General features: G+C 52.0%; 6 protein-coding genes across 6 annotated transcripts; 4 read left to right on the top strand and 2 right to left on the bottom strand.

Annotated features, from left to right (window-relative positions):
- Positions 1 to 712: 712 nt before the first annotated feature.
- On the top strand, positions 713 to 1,418 carry CCM_01519 (cytochrome b5 reductase, putative; the record flags this gene model as incomplete). Its single annotated transcript, XM_006666675.1, has 2 exons — positions 713 to 812; positions 865 to 1,418. 2 exons carry the CDS (start codon positions 713 to 715, stop codon positions 1,416 to 1,418), a joined length of 654 nt encoding a protein of 217 aa, XP_006666738.1.
- A 350-nt stretch (positions 1,419 to 1,768) lies between these two features.
- Positions 1,769 to 9,312, bottom strand: CCM_01518 (Beta-ketoacyl synthase; the record flags this gene model as incomplete). Its single annotated transcript, XM_006666674.1, has 6 exons — positions 1,769 to 1,929; positions 1,986 to 7,749; positions 7,816 to 8,136; positions 8,207 to 8,838; positions 8,902 to 9,046; positions 9,112 to 9,312. The coding sequence occupies 6 exons, from the start codon at positions 9,310 to 9,312 to the stop codon at positions 1,769 to 1,771; spliced, it is 7,224 nt and encodes a 2,407-aa protein (XP_006666737.1).
- A 672-nt stretch (positions 9,313 to 9,984) lies between these two features.
- On the top strand, positions 9,985 to 10,897 carry CCM_01517 (DUF341 domain protein; the record flags this gene model as incomplete). The annotated part of the gene is made up of 2 exons (XM_006666673.1): positions 9,985 to 10,123; positions 10,182 to 10,897. 2 exons carry the CDS (start codon positions 9,985 to 9,987, stop codon positions 10,895 to 10,897), a joined length of 855 nt encoding a protein of 284 aa, XP_006666736.1.
- A 2,154-nt stretch (positions 10,898 to 13,051) lies between these two features.
- Positions 13,052 to 14,526, top strand: CCM_01516 (epoxide hydrolase 1; the record flags this gene model as incomplete). The annotated part of the gene is made up of 4 exons (XM_006666672.1): positions 13,052 to 13,876; positions 13,964 to 14,039; positions 14,106 to 14,366; positions 14,438 to 14,526. The coding sequence occupies 4 exons, from the start codon at positions 13,052 to 13,054 to the stop codon at positions 14,524 to 14,526; spliced, it is 1,251 nt and encodes a 416-aa protein (XP_006666735.1).
- A 404-nt stretch (positions 14,527 to 14,930) lies between these two features.
- CCM_01515 (L-PSP endoribonuclease family protein, putative) lies at positions 14,931 to 15,476 on the bottom strand (the record flags this gene model as incomplete). Its single annotated transcript, XM_006666671.1, has 2 exons — positions 14,931 to 15,271; positions 15,365 to 15,476. 2 exons carry the CDS (start codon positions 15,474 to 15,476, stop codon positions 14,931 to 14,933), a joined length of 453 nt encoding a protein of 150 aa, XP_006666734.1.
- A 4,475-nt stretch (positions 15,477 to 19,951) lies between these two features.
- On the top strand, positions 19,952 to 21,320 carry CCM_01514 (CTD kinase subunit gamma; the record flags this gene model as incomplete). The annotated part of the gene is made up of 5 exons (XM_006666670.1): positions 19,952 to 20,035; positions 20,108 to 20,152; positions 20,322 to 20,597; positions 20,656 to 20,832; positions 20,886 to 21,320. The coding sequence occupies 5 exons, from the start codon at positions 19,952 to 19,954 to the stop codon at positions 21,318 to 21,320; spliced, it is 1,017 nt and encodes a 338-aa protein (XP_006666733.1).
- Positions 21,321 to 21,456: the final 136 nt, after the last annotated feature.

Here is a 21,456-nt window from a genome sequence, read left to right as displayed (position 1 = left end):
GTAGATTTCCCAGAGAATATGTTGTATTGACTTTTCAGTAGAATTGAGCTGAGGATGGGATGCCTGTCGTATCCAAAACTACGCCTCACACCGAGCATTGTGGCCAGCAGGTAGCAGATTCACAGTGCCTAATTCTACCTTGACCATTAGAAGCTTGCCTTTTTTCTTCTTTATTTTTCCTGGCTTTTTTCTTTTTCTTTTTGGTTTAGACTCTCCTTTGCCTGGCGTGCGGGACAGCTGAGGCTAGGGTAGCTCGTCACGGAACGGACCGTTCCAAATTTGGACAAGAAAATCCAATAGTACATACACTAAACCATTTTTAAAAAGAAAATGCATATTTAATTTTGTGCCTGTCAGCATGGGATGGGCATGTCCACATCGACTCTAGGTGACTGCCGGTATCTCCTTACGCGGAATCTCCAAGCATCGAGCCTGGGGCCTTGTCAGCTCAGTTCACGATGCATTCCCAATCCGTTATTTCCCATTTAGCGCATTAGAGATGTGTCACGTAGATACATTTTAGTTCCTGTCGTAGTAATTGCACGATTATTATTGGGCATTTTTGGTCTCTGTCTCTGCCAGTACTAGAGTTCTCCTTGTCGCTTGTCATTCCATTTATCCGCTTGCTTACTGATTCCAGTTCATTACCACCACTGTTAAACCTCTTACTGCTACAGAGTAGGCGGAAAAATCAATAACGAAAACGGCGACAATGACAACACAAACGATTGAAGAACCAAGAATTATCACGGCCGCTGAACTGGCCAAGTATGAGGGAGCAGACACCCTCTGGCTAGCCGTCCACGGCAAGGGTAATTATACTCACGACACCTGACCTTCTGAAATTACATCTAATGCGTATAGTGTATAACTTGACTGCCTACGCAGCGGATCATCCCGGAGGCGTAGATGTCTTGAAAGACAGTGCCGGCACAGATGCGACCGAGTCGTTTGACTACGCAGGCCATCCCAAAAGCGCGGTCCAAAGCATGGCCAAGTTTTGCATTGGCAGGCTCGAGGGTAGCCATGAACTCGTCGCAGAAGAACCGAAAGAGACGCCTGCACTCAAAACAACGGCAGCGCCTGCTGGAAAGTCTTCATCAGATAGCAAGACTCGTCTATTGATGCCTCTTCTCTTGGTTGGTGCTGGCGCCAGTCTGCCGTTTCTCCCGAAACTTGCCAAAGAGGTTTCGAACAAGCTGCCATCGATAAACCACCTTACTCTTCCGTCTTTGGATCTGGGCAGCTCCGGATCAAGTACGTTTCTTTTGGGTCTCGCTGTCGGCCTCGGCCCGTTGCTTGCTGGTGTCTGGGCACTCTATGCTTTGCTCTGCAAATCTATGGACCACGAGAAAAATGTGTTTTCGTATCCTAGCGTGATTCCAAACCCAAGGAGAGTGAGGGTTAGAGTTGAATAAGGCGAGTTATGTACTTTAGATTCGTCTCGCAAAATAAAACGCGGTTGTCTCATAATTCGATCGTTGGTGAGCACAGCGCAGGAATGTTACTTGTGAATACATGATCATTACAAGGTCGGCATATGATTGATTGATCGGGAATTCTTATCGTAGCTCCATAAGAAGTCACGATATTTAAAGTGATAATTTTAACTCTTGAAGACTAGTACTTTACATCATCCTCCACCATCAACGCACTTCAAAGTCAAGAAATAATTTAACAAAAATTGAAATCATTTGAGCGGTCACTATAAAGACAATAACTGAGAGAATAACAATAAAGAAATAGTTTGAATCACTTTTCCTCCGCTCTAGGCCTTCGGAGCTTCTACCTGCACCAAGGCACTCCTCGACGCAATTTTCACTGCAACCTCTGCCAACGGTGTCGCACTCAATAGTTCAAACACGGAAATATCACTCTGCATCTCCTTGGAAACCTTATTACGCAGCTCAACTGCCTTGAGAGAGTCAACTGTTGCAAGTTAGCTAAAGCAAGTCCAGACTTTGTCATGATCAACTGTATCTTACCTCCAAGCTCAGGCAGAGGACGCTGAACATCAACCTCTTCGACCTCAATGCCAAAAGCAGCGGCGACTTGCAACTTGAGAGCGTGCTCGACCGCTTCAGCAGCCTCGGTAAGAGAAGTCGCCGCTCTCAGCTTTTCTTCCACATTTTCCACGCGCTCAGCGCCGCTACCGTCGCCATTCCCGTCATCTTTGATCAGTCTCAAATTGAACTTGCCATCTCGCTGGAAACCCGTGCCACCCAAGGCACGTGAGAAAGTATCCCCGAGACCCAAGATGACTTGCGGCGGCAAAATGCTGCCATCTGATGTGGTGGATCTCATAATGGACTGGAGTGCAGTGCAGAGCTCGTCCAGAGTGCACCTCAAGCCAACCCAGCGATGTTGATATCGGTTGAGATAATTCTTGAGCTCACCAAAGCCGCCCGCGGCTGTGAAATGAGACGAGTCAGCGACGAGACCAACGTCAATGCTAGTGGCTCGGATGCCGAGATGTTCTCTGGCGTGCTGGGCAAGAGCATCCTCAAAGGTATTCCCGGAGGCATAATTTGCCTGCGCTGTATTTCCGATGACACCAGTAATAGAGGACAAGAGGATGAAGAAAGGATCGTCGTTCGGGCGGAGCTGAGCCAGCAGATTTCGAGATCCGCGAGATTTTGGTGTAAAGGCTCGGGTCCATTTCTCATGCGTCATGTTTTCAAAGATGGCATCCTCAAGAACCATGGCACACTGAATAAGACCCTTGACAACGTATCCATTTTCCTGCAACTTGCCGAATACACTGGCCACATTGGCGGCATCATTCACATCGCATCTGTACGCATCAGCCTTGACACCTTTGGCGCGGAACTTTTCCAGATCCGGTTCATTCTTGCTGCCAGCAGATCGAGACAGAAAGACGAGGTGTTTGGCGCCGTGATCAGCCATCATGTGGGCAATGTTGAGACCCAAAGCACCGAGGCCTCCAGCGAGGACGTATGTGCCCAACGGGTCGAGGCTGAATGGTTCCGAGGCTGGTGGAAGCATGAGTACAGCGTCGTTATCTGAAATAGACAAGACGGTAGAGCCGTGTTGATTGGAATACAGCTCGTCGATTTCCTGCTTGGTGCTGCCAACCGAGGACATGGCAACTGGCAAGATGGGGGCGATGGAAGCCGAAAACGTTTCCTGGAAGAGGCCCTGGACAATGGCGGGATTGTCAGACCAGACACGTCCCATGTTCACGCGGATGAGGGATGCACAGCTTTTGGATCGAGGCAAGCTGAGAGTAGGTGAAGTAGCAGCTTCCTGTCCCGCAGTCAAGTCGATGAAGCAACCAGAGTCAGCGAGCAGCTCGAGCGAGAGCGCCACAGCTGGGCCATTTTGGCTGGCGAGAATCACATTGACGCCCTTGCTGGCCTCTTGCTCAATGGCAGCGGCGAAGTATTTCTGACTCGAGTCAAAGATGGAGCTGGCCTGCAATGAGTATTGTTCCATCAGGCTCCTCTTCTCGTCCACGCTGCCAACGAGCGCGTAAACGGTCGCCTGGGCGGACTGGGCGACTTGGATGGCGGCCTGGCCAAACGCCGAAGCAGCATCGTGAATGAGAACGACATGGCCCTTCTGAACTTGGGCGATTCTGGAGAGAGCATAGTGTGCTGCCATGAAAGCACTGACTGCGCCTGCGGCTTCCTCAGGCTTGAGGCTGGTAGGGAGAGCGGCGACGAGCGAAGAATGTTGGCGAAGGCGGGATCGGCATGCTCCAGATTGATTGTGCATGATGACGTATTGCCCGACTGTGAAAGAGTTGACGCTGGTTCCGACGCGGGAGACAGCACCGACAGCATCAAAAGCTTGGCTGGCGAGAACTTTGTCTTGCAGGGTGGCTGCTGAGAGAAGAAGACCATTCAGTCCAACAAATCGAACCTCGATCTCTACCTCATCAGCTTCAATTCCGTCCCGAGCCAAAAAGTCTTCATCATTGACCCAAAGATGGTCGCCGTTCTGGAGACTGGATGCAAGTCTCAGACTGGACGGAGCATCTCCCAGCAGCCGGCGCTGAGGCTTGACAACACCGCTTTCAAGCTGTAGATCCTCATCCAGACCAGCAGCGTCTACAGCTCTGGGGATGTACACCTCGCCCTTCAACTCGGCGAACTCGGTCTCGGATTCATCCTGCAGAGAGGCTTGCCAGATATCCACGACCAACTTGGCACCAGAGGCACTTTCCAGATCAAACGCTGCGGACAGATCCAGATGCGGGAACGACGCAAGAGGATACTCATTTCTCAAGACGCGCAGGAGACCTTGCGCCGGGGCGAATTCCACACCAGCTTTCCAGGATTCCAGCAGGCTACCCTTTGTGACCCAGAAGAGGTGGCTGGCAGTGGACACGACCTTGTAAAAGGATTGGAACTCGGCCTCTGTCCAGGCGTAGATGGTGGCAGCGTCCACTTCCAACAGCGAGATGACGAATTGACCAGTGAGATCAGTGGTCATGACAGTCTCCAATGTGAGGAGCCGAATCTCAATGCCGAGATCGGCCAAGCTTCCCTCAATGGAGCAGGAAAGGTCAGAGAGAGACGCGCTTGGAGTTGGTGGAAGTAAAACATAGACTGTAGACGGTTTATCCTTCACCTCTGTCTTTGCCTTGCTAAGGACGATGGATGTGGAATTGATCGCCGAAGGTTGCAAGTCTGACAGATCCTCCTTGGCCAATGTGTTTTCATCGGAACAGAGGAGCAGATGACCATCATCGTTGACAAGACTTTGCAAGCTGCTCAGCTGCAGAGTGTTGGAGGCTCCCAGAACGACAATCAACGAGGAGGTGGACACTTCGGGTACTGACTTGCCATCCCAGAGTGTAAGTGAGATCTTGTCAGACACGAAACCTCTGGCATTTTCGAGTGAAGAAGGCGTGACTGCAAGACCGACCACTTGCCCATAACCGGGGCGGATTCCTTGGTGGTTGTCAATCTCAGCCAAGACATCTTGAAAGGACTCAAACCCGTCGTTCAAAACCAAGAGAACAGAGTCAAGAGCACGCTTGTGCTTGCGATGATCCAACCAAGTCTTGGCATCGGAAGCTCGGGCAAAGTCTGCATCCCTGTTCCATTTCAGGACGGCGCATTTCTTCTCCAAAGCCTCTCCGTCGGCAGGATTGCCGCCCGATGCATCGCTAAAGGTGACCTGGCGCAGAGCAAATCCCTTGACCTGGATCTTGGGCGCGGACCAGGCCTCATCAGAGACGACAAGATCGCCAATGACCTGGCGGCCGCCGTGAGACTTGCCTGTGAGGTTGCTGTATCCCTTGAAAGTGGTGCCGGCTCCCGTTGGCTGCTGCGCGGCGACAAACATGGAATCAAGATGGTACGGGACGGCGGCCTCCTCGGTGACGGCGCCGTCGTTGACGGTGGCCAGCAAGAGGTGGAAGATGGCGTCCATGGTTGCCGGATGGATGGTGTGAGGATACTCAAAGTTGGCGGGCATGACGGAGGCGGTGTCCGGGATGACGACGGAACCATGAACGGCGAGTTTTCCGGGAACGGAGGTCAGTGAGACCACGTTGCGGAACAACTCGCCGTATTCCATGCCTTTGCTCTCGAGATGCTCGTAGAAGTCGTCAATGTCCACATCGGTAGCCGTCCCATCTTGACGGATAGCATCGTAGTCTTGCGTCTGCCGTGTCCAAAGCAGGCTGTTCGCGCTCTTGTCGTCGTCAATGTCGCTGCGCTTATTGAACTCGTCGTCATACTCAATGGCAATGCTACCATGGCAGTGCTGCGTCCACGCGACGCCGTTTGTCGTAGAAGACACTGTAAAGGCGAATTGGCCCGCCGAAGCAGCATCCTTGATCGGCACAAGACTCAGTCTGGTGTGCACAGTTGCGTCGTCGTCATCAGTAACAACCAGGCCGCGCTCAAACGAGACGTCGCTAAAGGTGAAGCCGTGCACCTTGCGCGCCGTCGCCTGCGCCATCTGCGTCGCCGCCTCGAGGGCCATGATGAGCATGCCGGCGCCGGGATACAGCGTGGTGCCGGTGATCTTGTGCTGCTCCATCCACGGGTTCTCCGCGTTGCGCAGGTAGTTCTTCCAGCGCGGCGCGCTCCTGTCCTGCAGCTCTTCCGGGACGCCGAGGAGGTCGGTCCGGGCGGCCACGGGGAAGCGCGCAAACTTGTCGGCCAGCGACTCGTGCCAGAAGCCCCGCGCGTGGTTCCACGCGTACGTCGGCAGCTCCGTGAGCACCTTGGGGATGGAGAAGAGCGAGGACGGGCTGGGCGTCCGGTTGACGGCCGCGAGATCGACTTCGAACCCGGCCTTCCACAGCTCGCCCGCGGCAGACAGCGCCGTCTCGCCCGCGTTCTTGCCGCGCAGCACGGGCGCGACGTACGGAGCTTCCTTGGCCGACTGGTTGGAGGCGGCGGCAATGTTCTGCTGGACCGGGCCCTGGAGAGCAGAGTGAGGACCGACTTCCACGAGACCGCCCCAGCGGATTGGCTTGGCCTTGAGGCTCGCCGACTGCTGTTGCTGTTGAGGCTCGGTGTGGGAAAGGAGAGCGGCAAAGGCGGCGGCGAATTCGACAGGAGCGCACATGTTGGCAACCCAGTACTGAGCAGTCAGTTCTTGAGGATCAACAAGTTTGCCTGTGAGCGACGAGAACATGACGGTCTCATTGTCGCTGTCGCTGTGCTCGCGTTCAGTTAATGGCGTTATCTCGCCCATGCGTTCGTGATAGGTAGTCGAGACCTCTTGCATGTGCGCTGAGTGGTACGCCGTCTTGACCTTTAATTTCCGCGCAAACTTGTTGTCCTCGGAGATCATCTTCTCAAGAAGGTCTATAGCCTCCACGTCGCCAGAGAGCGTAACACTGCTGGGACTGTTCACGCAGGCCACCGAGGCAGAGGTGGTGGTGGGCAGCTTGTCGAGATAGGCTTGCGCCTCCTCCCTAGAGGTGCCGGCTGCCATCATAGCACCCTCCTTTGTAACAGCCGCCGAGCTGATACCTCGGACATAGGCAATCTTGATAGCGTCCGAGTGGGATATGTAACCCGCGGCGTACGCGGCAGCAATCTCACCGCTGGAATGGCCAATGGTGGCCCGAGCCTTGACATTCCAGTGGCGCAGGAGGTCGACCAGTGCGACCTGGAGCACACTGCACAGCGTCTGGCTGAACTCTGGCAGCAGGATCTGGGACTTTTCCTCTGCCGTCTTCTTGAGCTCCTCTACCGCATCCCATTGGCATCCATGAGCGGCCAGGTATTCCTGCGACGCCCGAACGCTGTTCTCGAAAACAGGGTGGCGGAGCAGTTGAATGCCCATGGTGGGCCACTGCGCGCCTTGTCCCGTGAAAACAAAGATGAGGTTCCGATCGCGACGGGATGCGCGGGATGGTTTGGGGACAGGCCGATCTAGCTTGGCGCAGAGCTCGTCGACCGACGACGCGGCAATGACCGAGCGATAGTCGTGGGCTGTGCGGCGGACGGCCAGCGTGTACGCCAAGTCGTCCAGCTCTTTACCGCTCATGGTCTTGAACTTGGCACTGCCGAGCGCCTTTCCATACTCCTTTGCCATCCTCTGCGTGCCGGCCTGGTCACGGGCGCTGAATGTGAAGAGGCGATACGAGGCTGCTCCAGAACCGAGGACGCTGCTGCTGCTGAGGGAGCTCATGGGCGTCGAGGGTCCCATGCTGATGCCCGACTCTGAGCTTCTGTCGTCATCGTGGACGGTTGTGTTGTGATTGCCGGTCAGGTTGCGCTCATTGAGATAGTGATATGCGTCGTCGAGAATAATCTGCGAAAAAGAAAAAAAGAAACGTCAGCGTGACTAGCGACTAGAGACATGATGGATGAATCATACATGGGCATTGGCTCCTCCAAATCCGAAGGAATTGACGCTTATACGCCGCCGGCCTGAGCTGGGCCACTTGATGGTCTCGGCGGGCACAGCCAGATGCCAATCAGAGAGGAGCAGCTTGGGGCTGACGTTCTGAACGTCATATGTAGGCACCAGCATGCCCTTTTCCAGGCACAGAATGGCCTTGAAGATGCTCGCCAGACCAGAGCAGCCTTCCGTGTGGCCGACATTGGGCTTCACACTGCCGATATATAGAGGGCCAAGACCAGCTGCTGCGCGGGCGCCTCCGATGGTTGTGGCGAGGGCTCTCAGCTCAATAGGGTCCTATCTCTTCATGTCAGTCTGGAGATGGACAGGTGGGGATTTTGGAAAGAATAGTCGCAAATCTGCTTACACCAACAGGAGTGCCAGTTCCATGGCACTCAAAATATTCTGTAGAGGAGAGCGACAGCCCTGCGCTCGCATACGTCCTCCTGATGAGGGTTGCTTGCGCCTCGGTACTAGGCTGTGTCAGACTCGGTGTCTTGCCGTCAGCATTGACCCCGGAGCCTCGGATCACGGCGCGGATCGTGTCACCATCCCGCAGCGCGTCCGAGAGACGCTTCACGACGATGCACCCGATGCCCTCGCCGCGGCCGTAGCCGTTGGCGCGGTCGTCGAAGCTGTGAGAGATGCCCTCCGGACTGAGCATGTGAATGGCGGAGAACTGCTCCATGCAGTTGGGGTGCAGCATCATGTTGACGCCGGCCACCAGGGCCTGCGATGTCTCGCCCAGCTTCAGCGCCTGGCACGCCAGATGAAGCGCGTACAGGCTCGACGAGCAGGCCGTATCGAGGGTCAGACTCGGCCCTCGCAGGCCAAAGAACCACGATACGCGGTTCGCCGTCATGGCTTTGCTGATGCCTGTAGCGGCACTGTATCCCATATCCTGCATGTCGTGTGTGGATAGGATTTCGTAGTCGTTGGTCATGCAGCCGACGTAGCAAGCTGTGTCGGAGTTGACCAGGTTCTCCATTTGAATACCAGCTACACAGATTTAGTGGATTATTAAGCTTTGGAAGATTGGTTCAATGAAAGACATGACCTTACCATTTTCGATGCTCTCGTAACTGACTTCGAGTAGCAGTCTCTTCATGGGATCCATCGCTGCCGCCTCCTTGGCTGTTGTGGAGAAGAAGGGCGCATCAAAGTGGCTGATATCTTCTTGCAAAAAGTAGCCATGCTTGACGGCCATCTAAAAAATAAATCATCTTCTCAGCAAACATTCGTCTGAAGTTTTGACCACGGTCTTGCTCTTACGGTGCCTTTTCTGTCAGGATCGGGATGATGCAAAAGGTCGGCATCCCAGCGGCTCGATGGGACTTTGCAGTGACCAGTCTTGACATTGCTAATCTGGTCCCATAACGTCGGGAGAGAGGAGACCTGTCCAGAGAATCGGCAGGCCGTGCCGATAATGGCAATCGGCTCCTGATCGTCGGGAATCATCATCCTGCTGGTCATTGTGGTGGCACCCAGGTGGGAATGCAGATGAGAAGGACGTAGGAAGTTGTATTTCAGGGCATGTATCTAGGCAGGAAACCTGATGAGAATAAAGTTTGCTTCAAGGTACATATAATCTAGTTGCAGAAGCCCATCTATATCATCAGCCTCGGCTGACGCAATAGCCACAACTACATACAACCTTATTCGGATGCAGCTCGGTCCACAAATGATGATGACAGCGGTTTCTGGCAGAATCCCAACTTGAAGCCTCGTTTTTTCACGCGCTGAATCTGAAATCTCGGTCAAACGTTTTGTCTAGGGCAACGACCAAAAGGCCCTCTCCGGGCCGGGCGGCGGAGCTCCCCTGCCCCGCTTGCCCGGCGTTCGGCCCGTTCCAAACAGGAACCGGAATTGGCCCAAAACAGGCAACTCCACTGGTTTGTACAGAAACAGAAAAGAAGGGGAACAGAACAGAGAGTGGAATCAATCGGGACGAGGTCGCATGTAGGACCTCTGATAGTCCATTGTGGGGAGGTTGGCAACTGTCAACATAGAAGCACACGATGATGGTGTCGTTCGATCCCCCATTCTCATACTGCCAAAATTCCTCTCTCTGACCATCTTCAATTGCATGGTTCTGAGGCTAGTGCTCGTTTCAATTTTTATCTCAATTTTTTTCCCCTCGGCAAAATGAGATTTATTGGCTTACACGGTGTTGGAAGCTCCGGGAGCATCTGCGAAAGCCAGTTTGTTCCCCTCATGAAAGCAGCAGATCCCAGCTACGAGTTCGTTTTTGTTGACGGTCCAATAGAATTTATCCGTGGGCCAGGTAAGGCACTTGAAACGATTGTAGACAATAAAGTGAACGCACAGTCTAACTCGACTAGGAATGGGTGCTCAGTTCAATGGCCCTTTTTTCTCCCATGCCGAGGGCTACTCGCCCAAGCAGATGAGAAACGCCCTGGACCATCTCGAGGCTGCTATTGACCAGCTCGGTCCGTTTGACGGCGTTGTTGGCTTCAGTCAGGGAGCAGCACTGGCCGTTGCCTATATGCACGACCAAGTGCATCGCACAGGCCAGAACCCGTTCAAAGTCGCCTTTCTATTTTCCACCGTCTGCGCCTTCTCCCCCAATCCAGACCAGTCCTTGGCAGAGATCCAAGGCCTTTGCAAACTCGGGCGTGAGCTCGGTGCCGCGACGGAAGCACAGCCAGATAAAGGCCTGAGTTCTTCCGAGCTTGCATTGTACGAAGCCCTCTCCAACGTCATCAAGCCGCTCCGTGACGGGCACGCACTTCTCCCGGATATCGATCTCGATTTGTACACCAAGGGCGACGGTGCGGAGGCGCCTCGGTTGCTGCTGCCCCAATTGATGGACAGGAAGCTTTCCATCCCGAGCATACATGTGCATGGCAAAAAGGACGCCCAGTTCATGCGCGACATGTCACTGATCGCCAGGGCCATGTTCGATCCCAAGATGATCAAGACACTCGAGCACAGCGGCACCCATCACCCTCCGCAAAAGGATTCCGAGGTAAGAGCTGCAGTGAGGGCTATGGAGTGGGCAATTGAGCAGCATCGAAAGCTAGAGCTGTCGCGATAAAATTAAAGCCTCATTTTGAGATTTATTATGTTCATGAATATACACATAAATTAAAAATCACACCATCATGGCAACTACCAAGAACCTAGCCATCTTGCACACAAACTGCCCGTCACACCGTGTTCATAACACAACGCATTATTAGAATGTAATAGGAGGCTCATCATTGTCATTAATATTTTCGTTAAATTTTTCTTTTTCGCATTTCAGATTGCTTTTCTCCTCCTGCATCACCATCCACTATCAGCAGATACACACTGTCTCAGTGCCTCCTTGGCCTTGCTGGTAGTGTCTAGTGCCTCTATGAGAAATGCAAAGTTACTCTTGCGATTAGTTTCCTTGATCTTCAGCTGTTCAAGAAACTTGCCAAAATCTGTCATTTGAACCACAATAATAGACCTCAGCACATGCAGCCTCTCCAAGCTACTGGAGATGTGGTAGCTGGAGAAGCTTACATTCTGTTCGCGCATCGACGAGGAGTCACTACCTGCAGGGTAAACCTCCTTCCCGGGCGGTGATTTTCTTGCATCATCCGCCCGAGTCGATCTGTGAAATATGCCAGAGGGCGACGAGGGCGATGGCGATGCGCCGTCGCGTTGGGTTTGCGCGTATGTTGAGTGCATGTCGACGTATAAGCGAACGATTCTCTCACAAATGGTACTCATATACCTCGCTATCGTCACCAACAAGATGGTATTATTATCGCTCGCCGAGCCACCACCGCCGCACCTCTCGCACTCGGCTATTCTCGAACACGCAGATAGCGCATCGCGAAAGTTGCTCAGAAGATTGTCGACAGAAGCGGTATCCAGGCTTTCGCACCACGATACCAAGTCCTCCAGTAGCCAAACAGACATATGCAAGCATGTCGAGCCGGTCCCGGTTCCGTGACAAGTTGTGCCTTTATGATTCGGGTTACTTTGGCTTGCTAATGGTGTCAACTGTCGTGAGCTGGTTGCTGATACTGGCTCGGGTGATTGAGCTGTCGACTGGTTGGAGCGGCGACGTAGTAAACCCTTGCCATCGCCTCTATGCCACCGGGGAAGGATATAACGGAGAGCTAATTGCATTAGCGACGATTCATTATTTTCTATTTATTGTTCCTTTATTATCACTTACATTCCCTCAACTTGGTACCCCTCACATCTTGGGGTTTGGTCGTGTTTGCCCCGGTGGGATTTTGTCCTTGGTCCTCCCTGCCCGAGGAGGTACGATGAAGAAATTCTCGCCAATGTGTATCCTCCAAGCCATCATCTGCAACACACGGTGTCTGGCTAACCCGTGCGGTGTGTCGACGACACGACGAGTTGCTGTCAAAGTCAATGGCCAAATCAACCGTAAACGGATCGTGTCCAGCCAGAGGTGACAGCGCTCCTCGTTTGGGGCAACTCTTGTCGCATTTCGACTGGGAGTTTGGCCTGAAATCTCCGTTTCCGCGGCCCTTGGAGCTCTCCATGGCCGATGCTGACGAGGGCTGGAAGAGCACGTGGAGAAGGAGGCTTATGGACTTGGGTCAATCTTGCTAGCAGCATAGATGTTGAAGGTGGGACAAATGACAAAAGAAGCGAAGAATAGTATATTAGCTCCATTTTTGACTTGGGTAGAAGAACCGGCCAAGTGAAATCGCAGAGGCACATAACAGAGCCTTACTTGCTGTCATAGCGCTTGTGTTGCAGCCTGATGCCTGACGGACATTGTGATTTCCTACATCAATCACTTCTAGCCGACCAATGGGATGCTGAACTCTTTCGCCAAGCGTTATGCATGTCTTGTTATTCTTCTTCTTTACTCATCTCCATTCAAACAAGCATAAATTCTAAACTGCTGGCATATTGGAGCCCCGTCGGCCGGATCTACCCTATCTCAGCCACAAATCGTAACCGCTGTCTATGCGAGTTGCCTTATTTGGAACGGTCCGTGACACTTTTACCCCGGGCCGGATCTCAAGGAGAAATTAAAAAACAAAAATGAGAAGAAAAAAAAAACGTTGTTTATTTTTCACGCAATTCAGCTCAAGCTCAGGTTGTGAAAACGGAACAAATGAAGGCTGCCTTGCTGCATGTCTGCATACTGCATTGATCAACTCGAGTTGTTCCTCTTAGTCGTCATCTCATCGACATCGCTTCTCTACCCTCTGCCTCACTCACATCCACAATGCTTCGTATTCTTCTCCCAGCCCTGGCGTTTGGCCTATCAGCGCTCGCTGCTCCTACAATTGGCTCCAACAACTCCATTGCCAATGTTACGCCTTTCCACATTGACCTCTCTGCAGGCGTGCCGCGCATGCTGCAGCTAATCCAGGCTAGCAAACTTCCCGACCAGCCTCAGTTTCCCGGCGTCGCCGGCACCAAGGGAATTGACCTGGACGTGCTCCGAAGTCTGCGCAGCCAGTGGTTGACCAGCTTTGACTGGAACAAGGAACAGGCGTACCTCAATAGCTTCAACAACTTTCGTACCAACATCGAGGGTCTTGACATTCACTTTGTCCATCACAAGTCCAGCGACCCCAATGCTATCCCCATCCTTCTCACTCATGGCTGGCCCGGCTCCTTTATGGAGTTTCTGCCCGTCATCGAGCCTCTTACCCAGACTGCTACCACCAGCAAGGGCAAGCCTGTCTCGTTCCACGTCGTGGTCCCTTCCCTTCCTGGCTTTGCCTTTTCCCAGAAAGCGCCTGGCAACTGGACGCTTGACGACACAGCGCGTGTCTTCAACAGACTCATGACCGAGGTCCTGGGCTACAAGACTTTCGCCGCACACGGAACCTCCAATGGCGCCATTCTGACTTATACCTTGTACGACGAGTATAACACCACAACTAGAGCGGCGCACTTCCCTCTCATGCCTTTCTACCCCACGACCCCCGAGGAGCTCCAGGAGAGGCAGATCAAGCTGTCGCCACTAGAGCAGGCCATTTTTCAGCGATCTCTGGAGTGGACGCAAAATGGCACCGGATATTTTCTTGAGCACATCTACCAGGTGAGTTTCTCTCATTTTCTACTCTTATTTGTTCCCACATTCAGTAGAACCCGTGTGAGCGCCGACTTAGACTAACACGCCATACAGCCCAACACCATCGGTCTTGGCCTTTACGATTCCCCCATCGGCCAGTTGTGCTGGATTGGCGAGAAATGGATAGGATGTACGTGTTTTTTTCATCCCCCCTAATATTTTCTATGACCGTCATCATGTATTAATATACCTGCAGGGGCGGATGAACATGCAGGCGTGGCCCCGTCTACACTCACCCACAACGAGATTCTGCGCAGCGTCTCTCTCACATTCCTCACCGGCACGTTTCTTTCTCAAATCTATACATATGCTCAAGATACAGACCTTCCCTACGTCAAGGGTCTCCTCAACCGAGCGCACACCGACGCGCCCATGTTTGTCACGTTTTTCCGCTACTCGATTGGGTTCTGGCCCAAGGAGGTGCTTCGCATCATGGGCAACTTGGTGCAGTACAGGCGTGAGTAACTGAAGAGAAATTACTATAATTTCTTCATCATTGATTTCAATTGCTAATATGTTTCACTTTAGTGCACGAAACTGGTGGCTTCTTTGCTGGCTTGGAAAACGCGCCAGCATTTGTTGGGGATTTGCGCGACATTCGAGACTACTGGAAATAGACGTACATGCTGTAAATAGCAAGCAACTGCGAAACTAAAATTTGGATTTTATTTAGAAGAAATAATAATCTCCTGGGAGAAGACCTACTCTTTCAACCAAAGTTATAAAAAAAACATGGTACTTGTGCAGGGATGACTTTACTATTTGTCCGACATAGCATGGAAGGGCGTGACATGCAAAATGTCGCTCGAAATTGAGAACTAGCCTTTCGATTGACTAGCAAGTGATAAAATGAATCCGCATTTTCTTGCCTATACTCCGACATGGACATCGCGTTTGTTGAGTTTTATAGAGATACTCGGACATGGAGACGGCATTCTTTGCGTTCTATCGAGTTTTAAATAACAAGTATCTAAGTCTCTGGATGTTCGCATTTTCCATTTCCCCATTTCCAAGCCGTAGTTTAAGCCTTAGTGGGCTTGACACCTTCGGCTCCCTCGGGGTCATACGCTTCAACATCAATCTCAAAGTGCATCTTGTTGGAACCGAGCTCCTTCACTCCAAGCTCGGTCCACACAGGGCGGTGATCAGGCATCCACTTGGTGAGATTGTAGACGATGCGCTCGTGCTGCGAGGGAATGTCGGTGCTGTACGTGACGACGCGGAAGACCTGGGACCATCCCTTGCCGCCGGCGTGCTTGAGGTTGTAGTCGCAGTTCTCAAAGGCCTGGTCAATCTCTTCAAAAAGACTGCCCTTGACCAGAGTATCCAGAGTGAACTCTTCCTGTCGACAGTCCCAGCCGCCTATTTCCCGTTAGCTTCCGTTAGCGTCCGTTTTGTGCCAATTTTTTATGATGCATAATTTTAAAGTTTTGGCAAAAAAAAAGAAAGACATACCCTGTCCAGAGCAAATAATGCGGTCACCAACGCGAACGGCCTGAGCGTAGTTGAGGTTCTTCTCAGCCCACTTGCCGTACCCCGGGTAATTGTACTGCTGACAATTGGCCATTGTGTGCTATAGTCAAAAGAGGTGCAAGTAAAGCTAAGCTGTTGCGCGGTTCGGTGGACTTGAGAGAATATATCGGAGAAATAGTGAGGGGTTATTAACCTGTGTGCGGTGCAGGGGGGTCGGAGAGCAGCTGATGAGGGGGCGGCGCCATGATAAATGTAGCAAACGACTAGATCAGAGTCGTTGCGTAGTAATCAGGGCCCGTTTCTTGGCAAACTGCAAGACCCCCAAAGAGAGATGGGCTGTGCAAAAGTTTGCTTTTGGTGCGTCGGCTCTTTGTTCTTCGTTGAAGAATTGACTCAACAGAGTGGACTGAATCTGGCACGGCCCGGACAGAACTTGACCAGAAGCATCAAGAAAAAGATGGCGGTTCACGGCTGAGACGAACTAGCTCGGTGACCACCAACCACCCGGAGTCAGCCGAAGTTAGCCACCAGGGTATGGGAACTTGTCGGTTCTCGCATCACGCCATGAAGCCAAGCCCGCAAGCCACTCTGGAAGCCGAGAATCTGGGTTCTCCTCTTCCAATCTTCTCCCCACACTGTAAATCCCAACCGCCGATCGACATGTGGCAAGAGGGTTGCTATGAACCTGCCTTGACGAAAGAAGGAGCGAATCGCCCCCAAATCTACGCCGGCAAAAGAAGCTGCATGAATACCGTGATGGGAATCATGGATGAGCTGTCTCGATACAAGAATGCATCTATCCGTACCCTGCAAATACAGATACGGGCGACTACGCTATTCACGGGTCAAACGCGAGCTCAATGGCCGTCGTCAGTCCGTTGTCGTCGAAAAGGCGCCGCCGTTGCATATTTTCCGCCATTTATTTTTATTTTTATTTTATTTTTCCTTTTTTTTTAATAAAAGCAGAATTCCCGAATATTCCGCCAGAGATGATGCTAGAATATTTTGGGATTCATCGCGAGGTTTCGGGGCCGCAGTTGGATATATGTACAGGTCCCATCGGCGCCAAGATGCGGCTGAAGGAGGTCAAGTCATTCACCCTGATGCTGCCACTTGATAGGCTGTCACAGCGGTTCGTCAAGAGAAACGCGCGACACGTTCACGTTCAGGCGCACAACAACCCCGCAAGGCGCCTCCCACGAAGCTGACTGCCAAGACAACTTGCTGCCAAGAGAGTAATCAAGGGGACTGTGGTGAGAAACTCCGAGGCAAGGACTGCGACGACGATGTCGACATGACAAAAGTATGCTGGAATGGAGACAAAAGTGTTCTGGCTGGTTTTGTAGGCTTACCCTAGGGTGATGTATAAGTATCATATGCTGTAGTTGTCAAATGAAGCAGCCCTCCCTAACACCACACATGCAGCCCACGTACCGCAAACATATGAGGACCAACTTAATACCACATGTAACGAGGCAGCTCTTAACCGTCGGCGCCAGCAACAGCTAACTATTACAGGTATTGTTTTTCAGCGCCAGTAATAGCGCCACCAATAATCGGGGCTTGAAACTAGGTGATTTATGGCACGGATGCTTGTAGAACTGTGTCCGCCCGTACCAGGTTTCGAAAATGGAAAGAAATGGCCCGATTGTCGAGTTGTCTCTTCATGTGCTGTCAAATGTCAAATGTCAGCACGACCCATGTCTGCGTGTCGCACTACCGGGTGTCACGGCATCAACGTCTATCAATGAATTCAGCTCAACTTGCATTGCGAATTCAAAGCAGATAATTGCTTATAATTGCTTATCCTATAGTTCTTGCGGCAACATCAAGATGCTATCTTATCCGTATAGCAGCGTGAATCAACAATCGCAAAGCCACATCTCAGCCATCAGATTCTTCCCGCAAGCCACCCCGAAAGCCTCGTTTTGCTACAACCAACGTATCACCACGCAGCAATCTCATCGGGAGCCAGTCTGTTCAGTAATTTGTCCTCTGCGGTTTTTTTTCATCCCCCATTATCTTACGATAAACGGCCAGAAATCAGAAAATAGTCTCGTCGCTCGATGCGAATACAGCGCCGCGCGCCAATGCCTCTTGTTAGCGAGATGTTGTCCGTATACGGCTTGAGTTGTACTTGGCAGGAGTCGGCCCCATTACGCCGTCCGTACACGTTCAGTGGTAAAACTAGAACGTTTCAGATAATTTGAATCCAAATTGCGCAGGAATAACGCAAAATGATAGACCAGTCTACTACTTCCTCAACAATCCCACGCGGGTCGATGGACTGGACGACCTTGACAGATATTAACCTTATTTTCGTTGCCGCCGCTAACACACGGATGAATGCGTTATAATTCGCTAGACTAAAGACTAAAGAATAAACTAAGAGCAAAGCTGAGAACCCCCTGCCGGTGGCGTAACTGGCACCAAGTCTCGGCAAACAACACCGTCAACCCCATCCAATTCAGCCGTGAACCCTTTCAGCCTATTTATGCACACTCCTCCGCCCACGGAGGTTTCCTTTTCTGTCTACCAATACTTTTTGCTTTTCCTCTTTCCTACCCTCAAACCGTATTGCGTAGAATCAATTGCTGCAAAAATACCATCATGTTTGGCACCCTGACATGCCAACCTCAGGAGCCGTTGACGTTTGTCGAAAACGTGGACTTGGCATCCGCGCTAAACCGCAACAGAAGAGACTGTCCGCACATTTCCTGCGAGTCTTGCCGGCAAAAAAAGGTAATTTCTTAGTGCCTTTCTGTCCTCTTTAAGCTTTCCCCTGTACTGATGAGAATAGATCAAATGTAACGGTGACCCGGATGGCTGCGACAAATGCGCCGTCAGCTCCATCAACTGCCACTATGCTGTTCGAGATGCTAGACGTCGAAAGAGAAGAACAGCGACCGAGGACTACAACGTATCCAACTCGTTAGAAACCAATCCAACTGATACCAATGCCAATGGTTGCCCCTCACAACAAACCTTGGAGCAGATGCAGCAACATTTTGGAAACAGTGGCAGTGGGCAGAGCAGGAACAGCAACAACAGCCGCAAATCTATCCACCTAGCAAACGATACAACACAACAAGACATGGGCTGTGACATGATGCAAGCCATTTTGGATAATAACAGCGACTATACACAGTGGTATCCGGCCCGGTCTGCCGCATCGACCAAGTCAGCCTCAGACTCTGGAATTGGTATGGATGACTGGGCAAGTATGACTGCTCTCATGGACCAAGCCGTTCCTATCAATTTCGAGACAGGCTGGATAGATATGGGTGTTCGTTCTGGTGATGTGGAAAGGGGCACAGCCAATTCGTCAGACGAGTGGAATACTCTTCGTTCACGTCTCATGACACACAACAATAGTCAGGGCCCGTCCACGTCCACGTCTAAGGCGCACAGTATGTCGTCCCGGGCAAGCCTCACAGACTATGGCCAAAGCGAGCAAAATCGCCGCCTCCGTGCCAGAGCTGAAGTGTATGACGAGGACGACTTGGCTTTTGAGGATGGTAGCAGCTGGCAGCCGTCGCCTGCATCAATGCCGTCCAGAAGGAGAAGTGACAAGAGCAGAGATGGCTCTATGCTCCCTTCTGGGTCCGACGTCTTCCAGCCTGCGCACAGGCGTGGAAAAAACTCGGTTCAAGGCCATATTTCCGGCGACTGCGATTGTCTGACTACGACTGCCGCCCTGTTAAATGAGCTGGATGGGAAAAGCGCCGACTACGGCACCGAGTCGACGGACGTCTTGCTCGGCTACTTGCGAAAGGCGCTGAAGCACTGCAAAGGCGTGCTAGACTGCGGTGTTTGTGCCTCGAGGGGGGAGATTGTCATGATTCTCGCCATGGCCAGCCAGTATATGCGCGTCATGGCCGAAAATGTTGCCGCCCAATGCATCTGGCTTCAGGAGTCGTCGGCCGCAGCCTCAGCATCACCGCCAGCATCTTCGACCAGACACTCCAAGCAAAACAGCAACACCCAGTTTCCCATGTCGGGTCGAGACGACGTTTTTGGTGGCCAAAAGGGTGATCACGAGACGTCTAGCTCTGGCGACGCTATTGACAACATGTGGTTTTCCACCTACCGGATCGAGAGCCACGATGAGCGGCTTCACGTGCTCACGACGCTTGTATTGGTGCAGATTACCAACCTCTGTCACTTGCTAGGAATGCTCAAGCAGCGGTGCGACGGGAGAAAAGGGCCGCTTTCGCTGGTCCAGGGCGCGGAGAAGCGATGCAAGGAGGTGAGCGAAACTCTAAGAGAGCGTGTTCTCCAGAGGCAAGTGACGATTCTATGAGACAGGAGCGTTTTTTTTTTTGGGAAAATGAGGCCGGGGTTTGGTTAGGATGTTTTACCATTTATTAAAAAAACTCCAATTTTTTTCACGACAGCCACGATTTCTGAAGCCTTCGATCAACATTTTCGCTTATGAAGGATTGCTCATTTTAACCGCAGCTTTCAGTATGATGCCTTGTCGAGGCCGGAAGAATATCGCCAGGGAATGCTAGGAAGTAGTCTTTCCACCTCCGCCAAGCTCGCAAATCGAATACTGTGTTCGCAGACATGTGCACCTGGTCTGCTTCGTTGTTAGGCCAATCGGATGAGATAATGGGCGAAGCCTGTGCCGAGCCATCGCTGACCAATGACGTGAGCTAAGACAACTTTCAATTCGCAATATATTTGTGATGAGTGAATTGGTGACTATTGAGAGGCTTTAAGGGCGGCGGCGGCGGTTATGACGATGGTGATAAGGTGATGGTTAAGGTAAGGTGCTTGTGCAGGTAGTGCTAGTAGGGAGAGCGCCGTAGGTGGTGGCGGGGATAGAATACATTAAATTGTTAAAAAGATACTTATATTCATATGTGGTACGTACGAAAAGCTATGTACCTCTGCAAAATCTGCTAGTACTAGTAGCCGATTGGTGCACTGACAGATCCATTGCCGCCAACAGCAGCAGCTCGCGCGCGCCGCAACTGCGCCAGACTCTGCAAACTGTTTTGTTCACAGCAGCAATAACGTCGGCACCACGGTCCCGTCTCGCAGCATCAAAAAGATGGCGGATCCGTTCGAGGTGCGCATGCGATTTAGTTCTCAGCTTCAGCATCTCAATGCATCGGTTGCGTCGGCGCAAAAAGCAGCCCAGTATGCGCTAAAGTACAAGGAGTGGCACGAGGACCTGCATTCTTGCATCCTTGAGCAGGTCGAACGGGTTTGTCTGGCCAAGTAACCCAGCGGCTGCGCATAACACTGACTAACTCGAGTGGTAGACAAATATGAATACTCGGGCCAACATCATGTATTTCATTGAGCATTTCCTTGACCAAGCAAGCAGAGAAGGCCAACCGGACTACATTCAGATGATGCAGCGCGACATCATCCGCGTCGTCGATGCTGTGGCTCCGGATGATGGATCGGGGGCTGCCAATGTCAAAGTCGTCCGAAAGGTAACCAGAAATCAGTCGCGATACAGGCCCAGTGCCATACTAATACGTCAAAGGTCCTTCAAGGCTTGCAGGGCAGAGGCTTCCTTGACAGCCAGGTCGCAACGCAAATTATAGACGTGATCAAAGAACGCGGGACCAAGGACCATGATCTAGGGCTCTCGTCTCCGATGGAAAGTGTCACAATGGCGGAGCAGACACCCGCACAACCCCAAGGTCAGCCGGCCAAGCGGATAGTACCGACGCGGCTGGACAAGCGCCAGGTTGAGCAGCGCATCGAGGAGGATCGCGAACGACACAAGCGTGAGCGAGAAAGTATTTGGGCTGTTCCCAAGGGCGACGGTGCTGAGATGGACAAGCTCTGGGAGGAAACGAGCGACTTTGGCGAAGATGACGACCGTCTCATTACCGAGGAAAACGCCGACTTTGACACCGAAATGGAGATGCAGCTGTGTTCACACCAGCGGGCTGCGAATGGCGATCATCGATAGCAGCCTGATTCGACGTTGCTCTGGTTTGAATAAATGGTGGAATATAAATTGTTGGGCATTGGAAGGCGTTGGGATAATTCGGTTCTTCGTTGAAGGCGTCTGCTGTGGCTGTGGTCGAGATACCCAAAGACTGTTG

The sequence above is a fragment of the Cordyceps militaris genome (assembly GCF_000225605.1).
Source record: "Cordyceps militaris CM01 unplaced genomic scaffold CCM_S00001, whole genome shotgun sequence".
Classification (NCBI taxonomy): Eukaryota; Fungi; Ascomycota; class Sordariomycetes; order Hypocreales; family Cordycipitaceae; genus Cordyceps; species Cordyceps militaris.
Note: the sequence above shows the minus strand (reverse complement) of the source record. Positions and strands in the feature narration are given on the sequence as shown.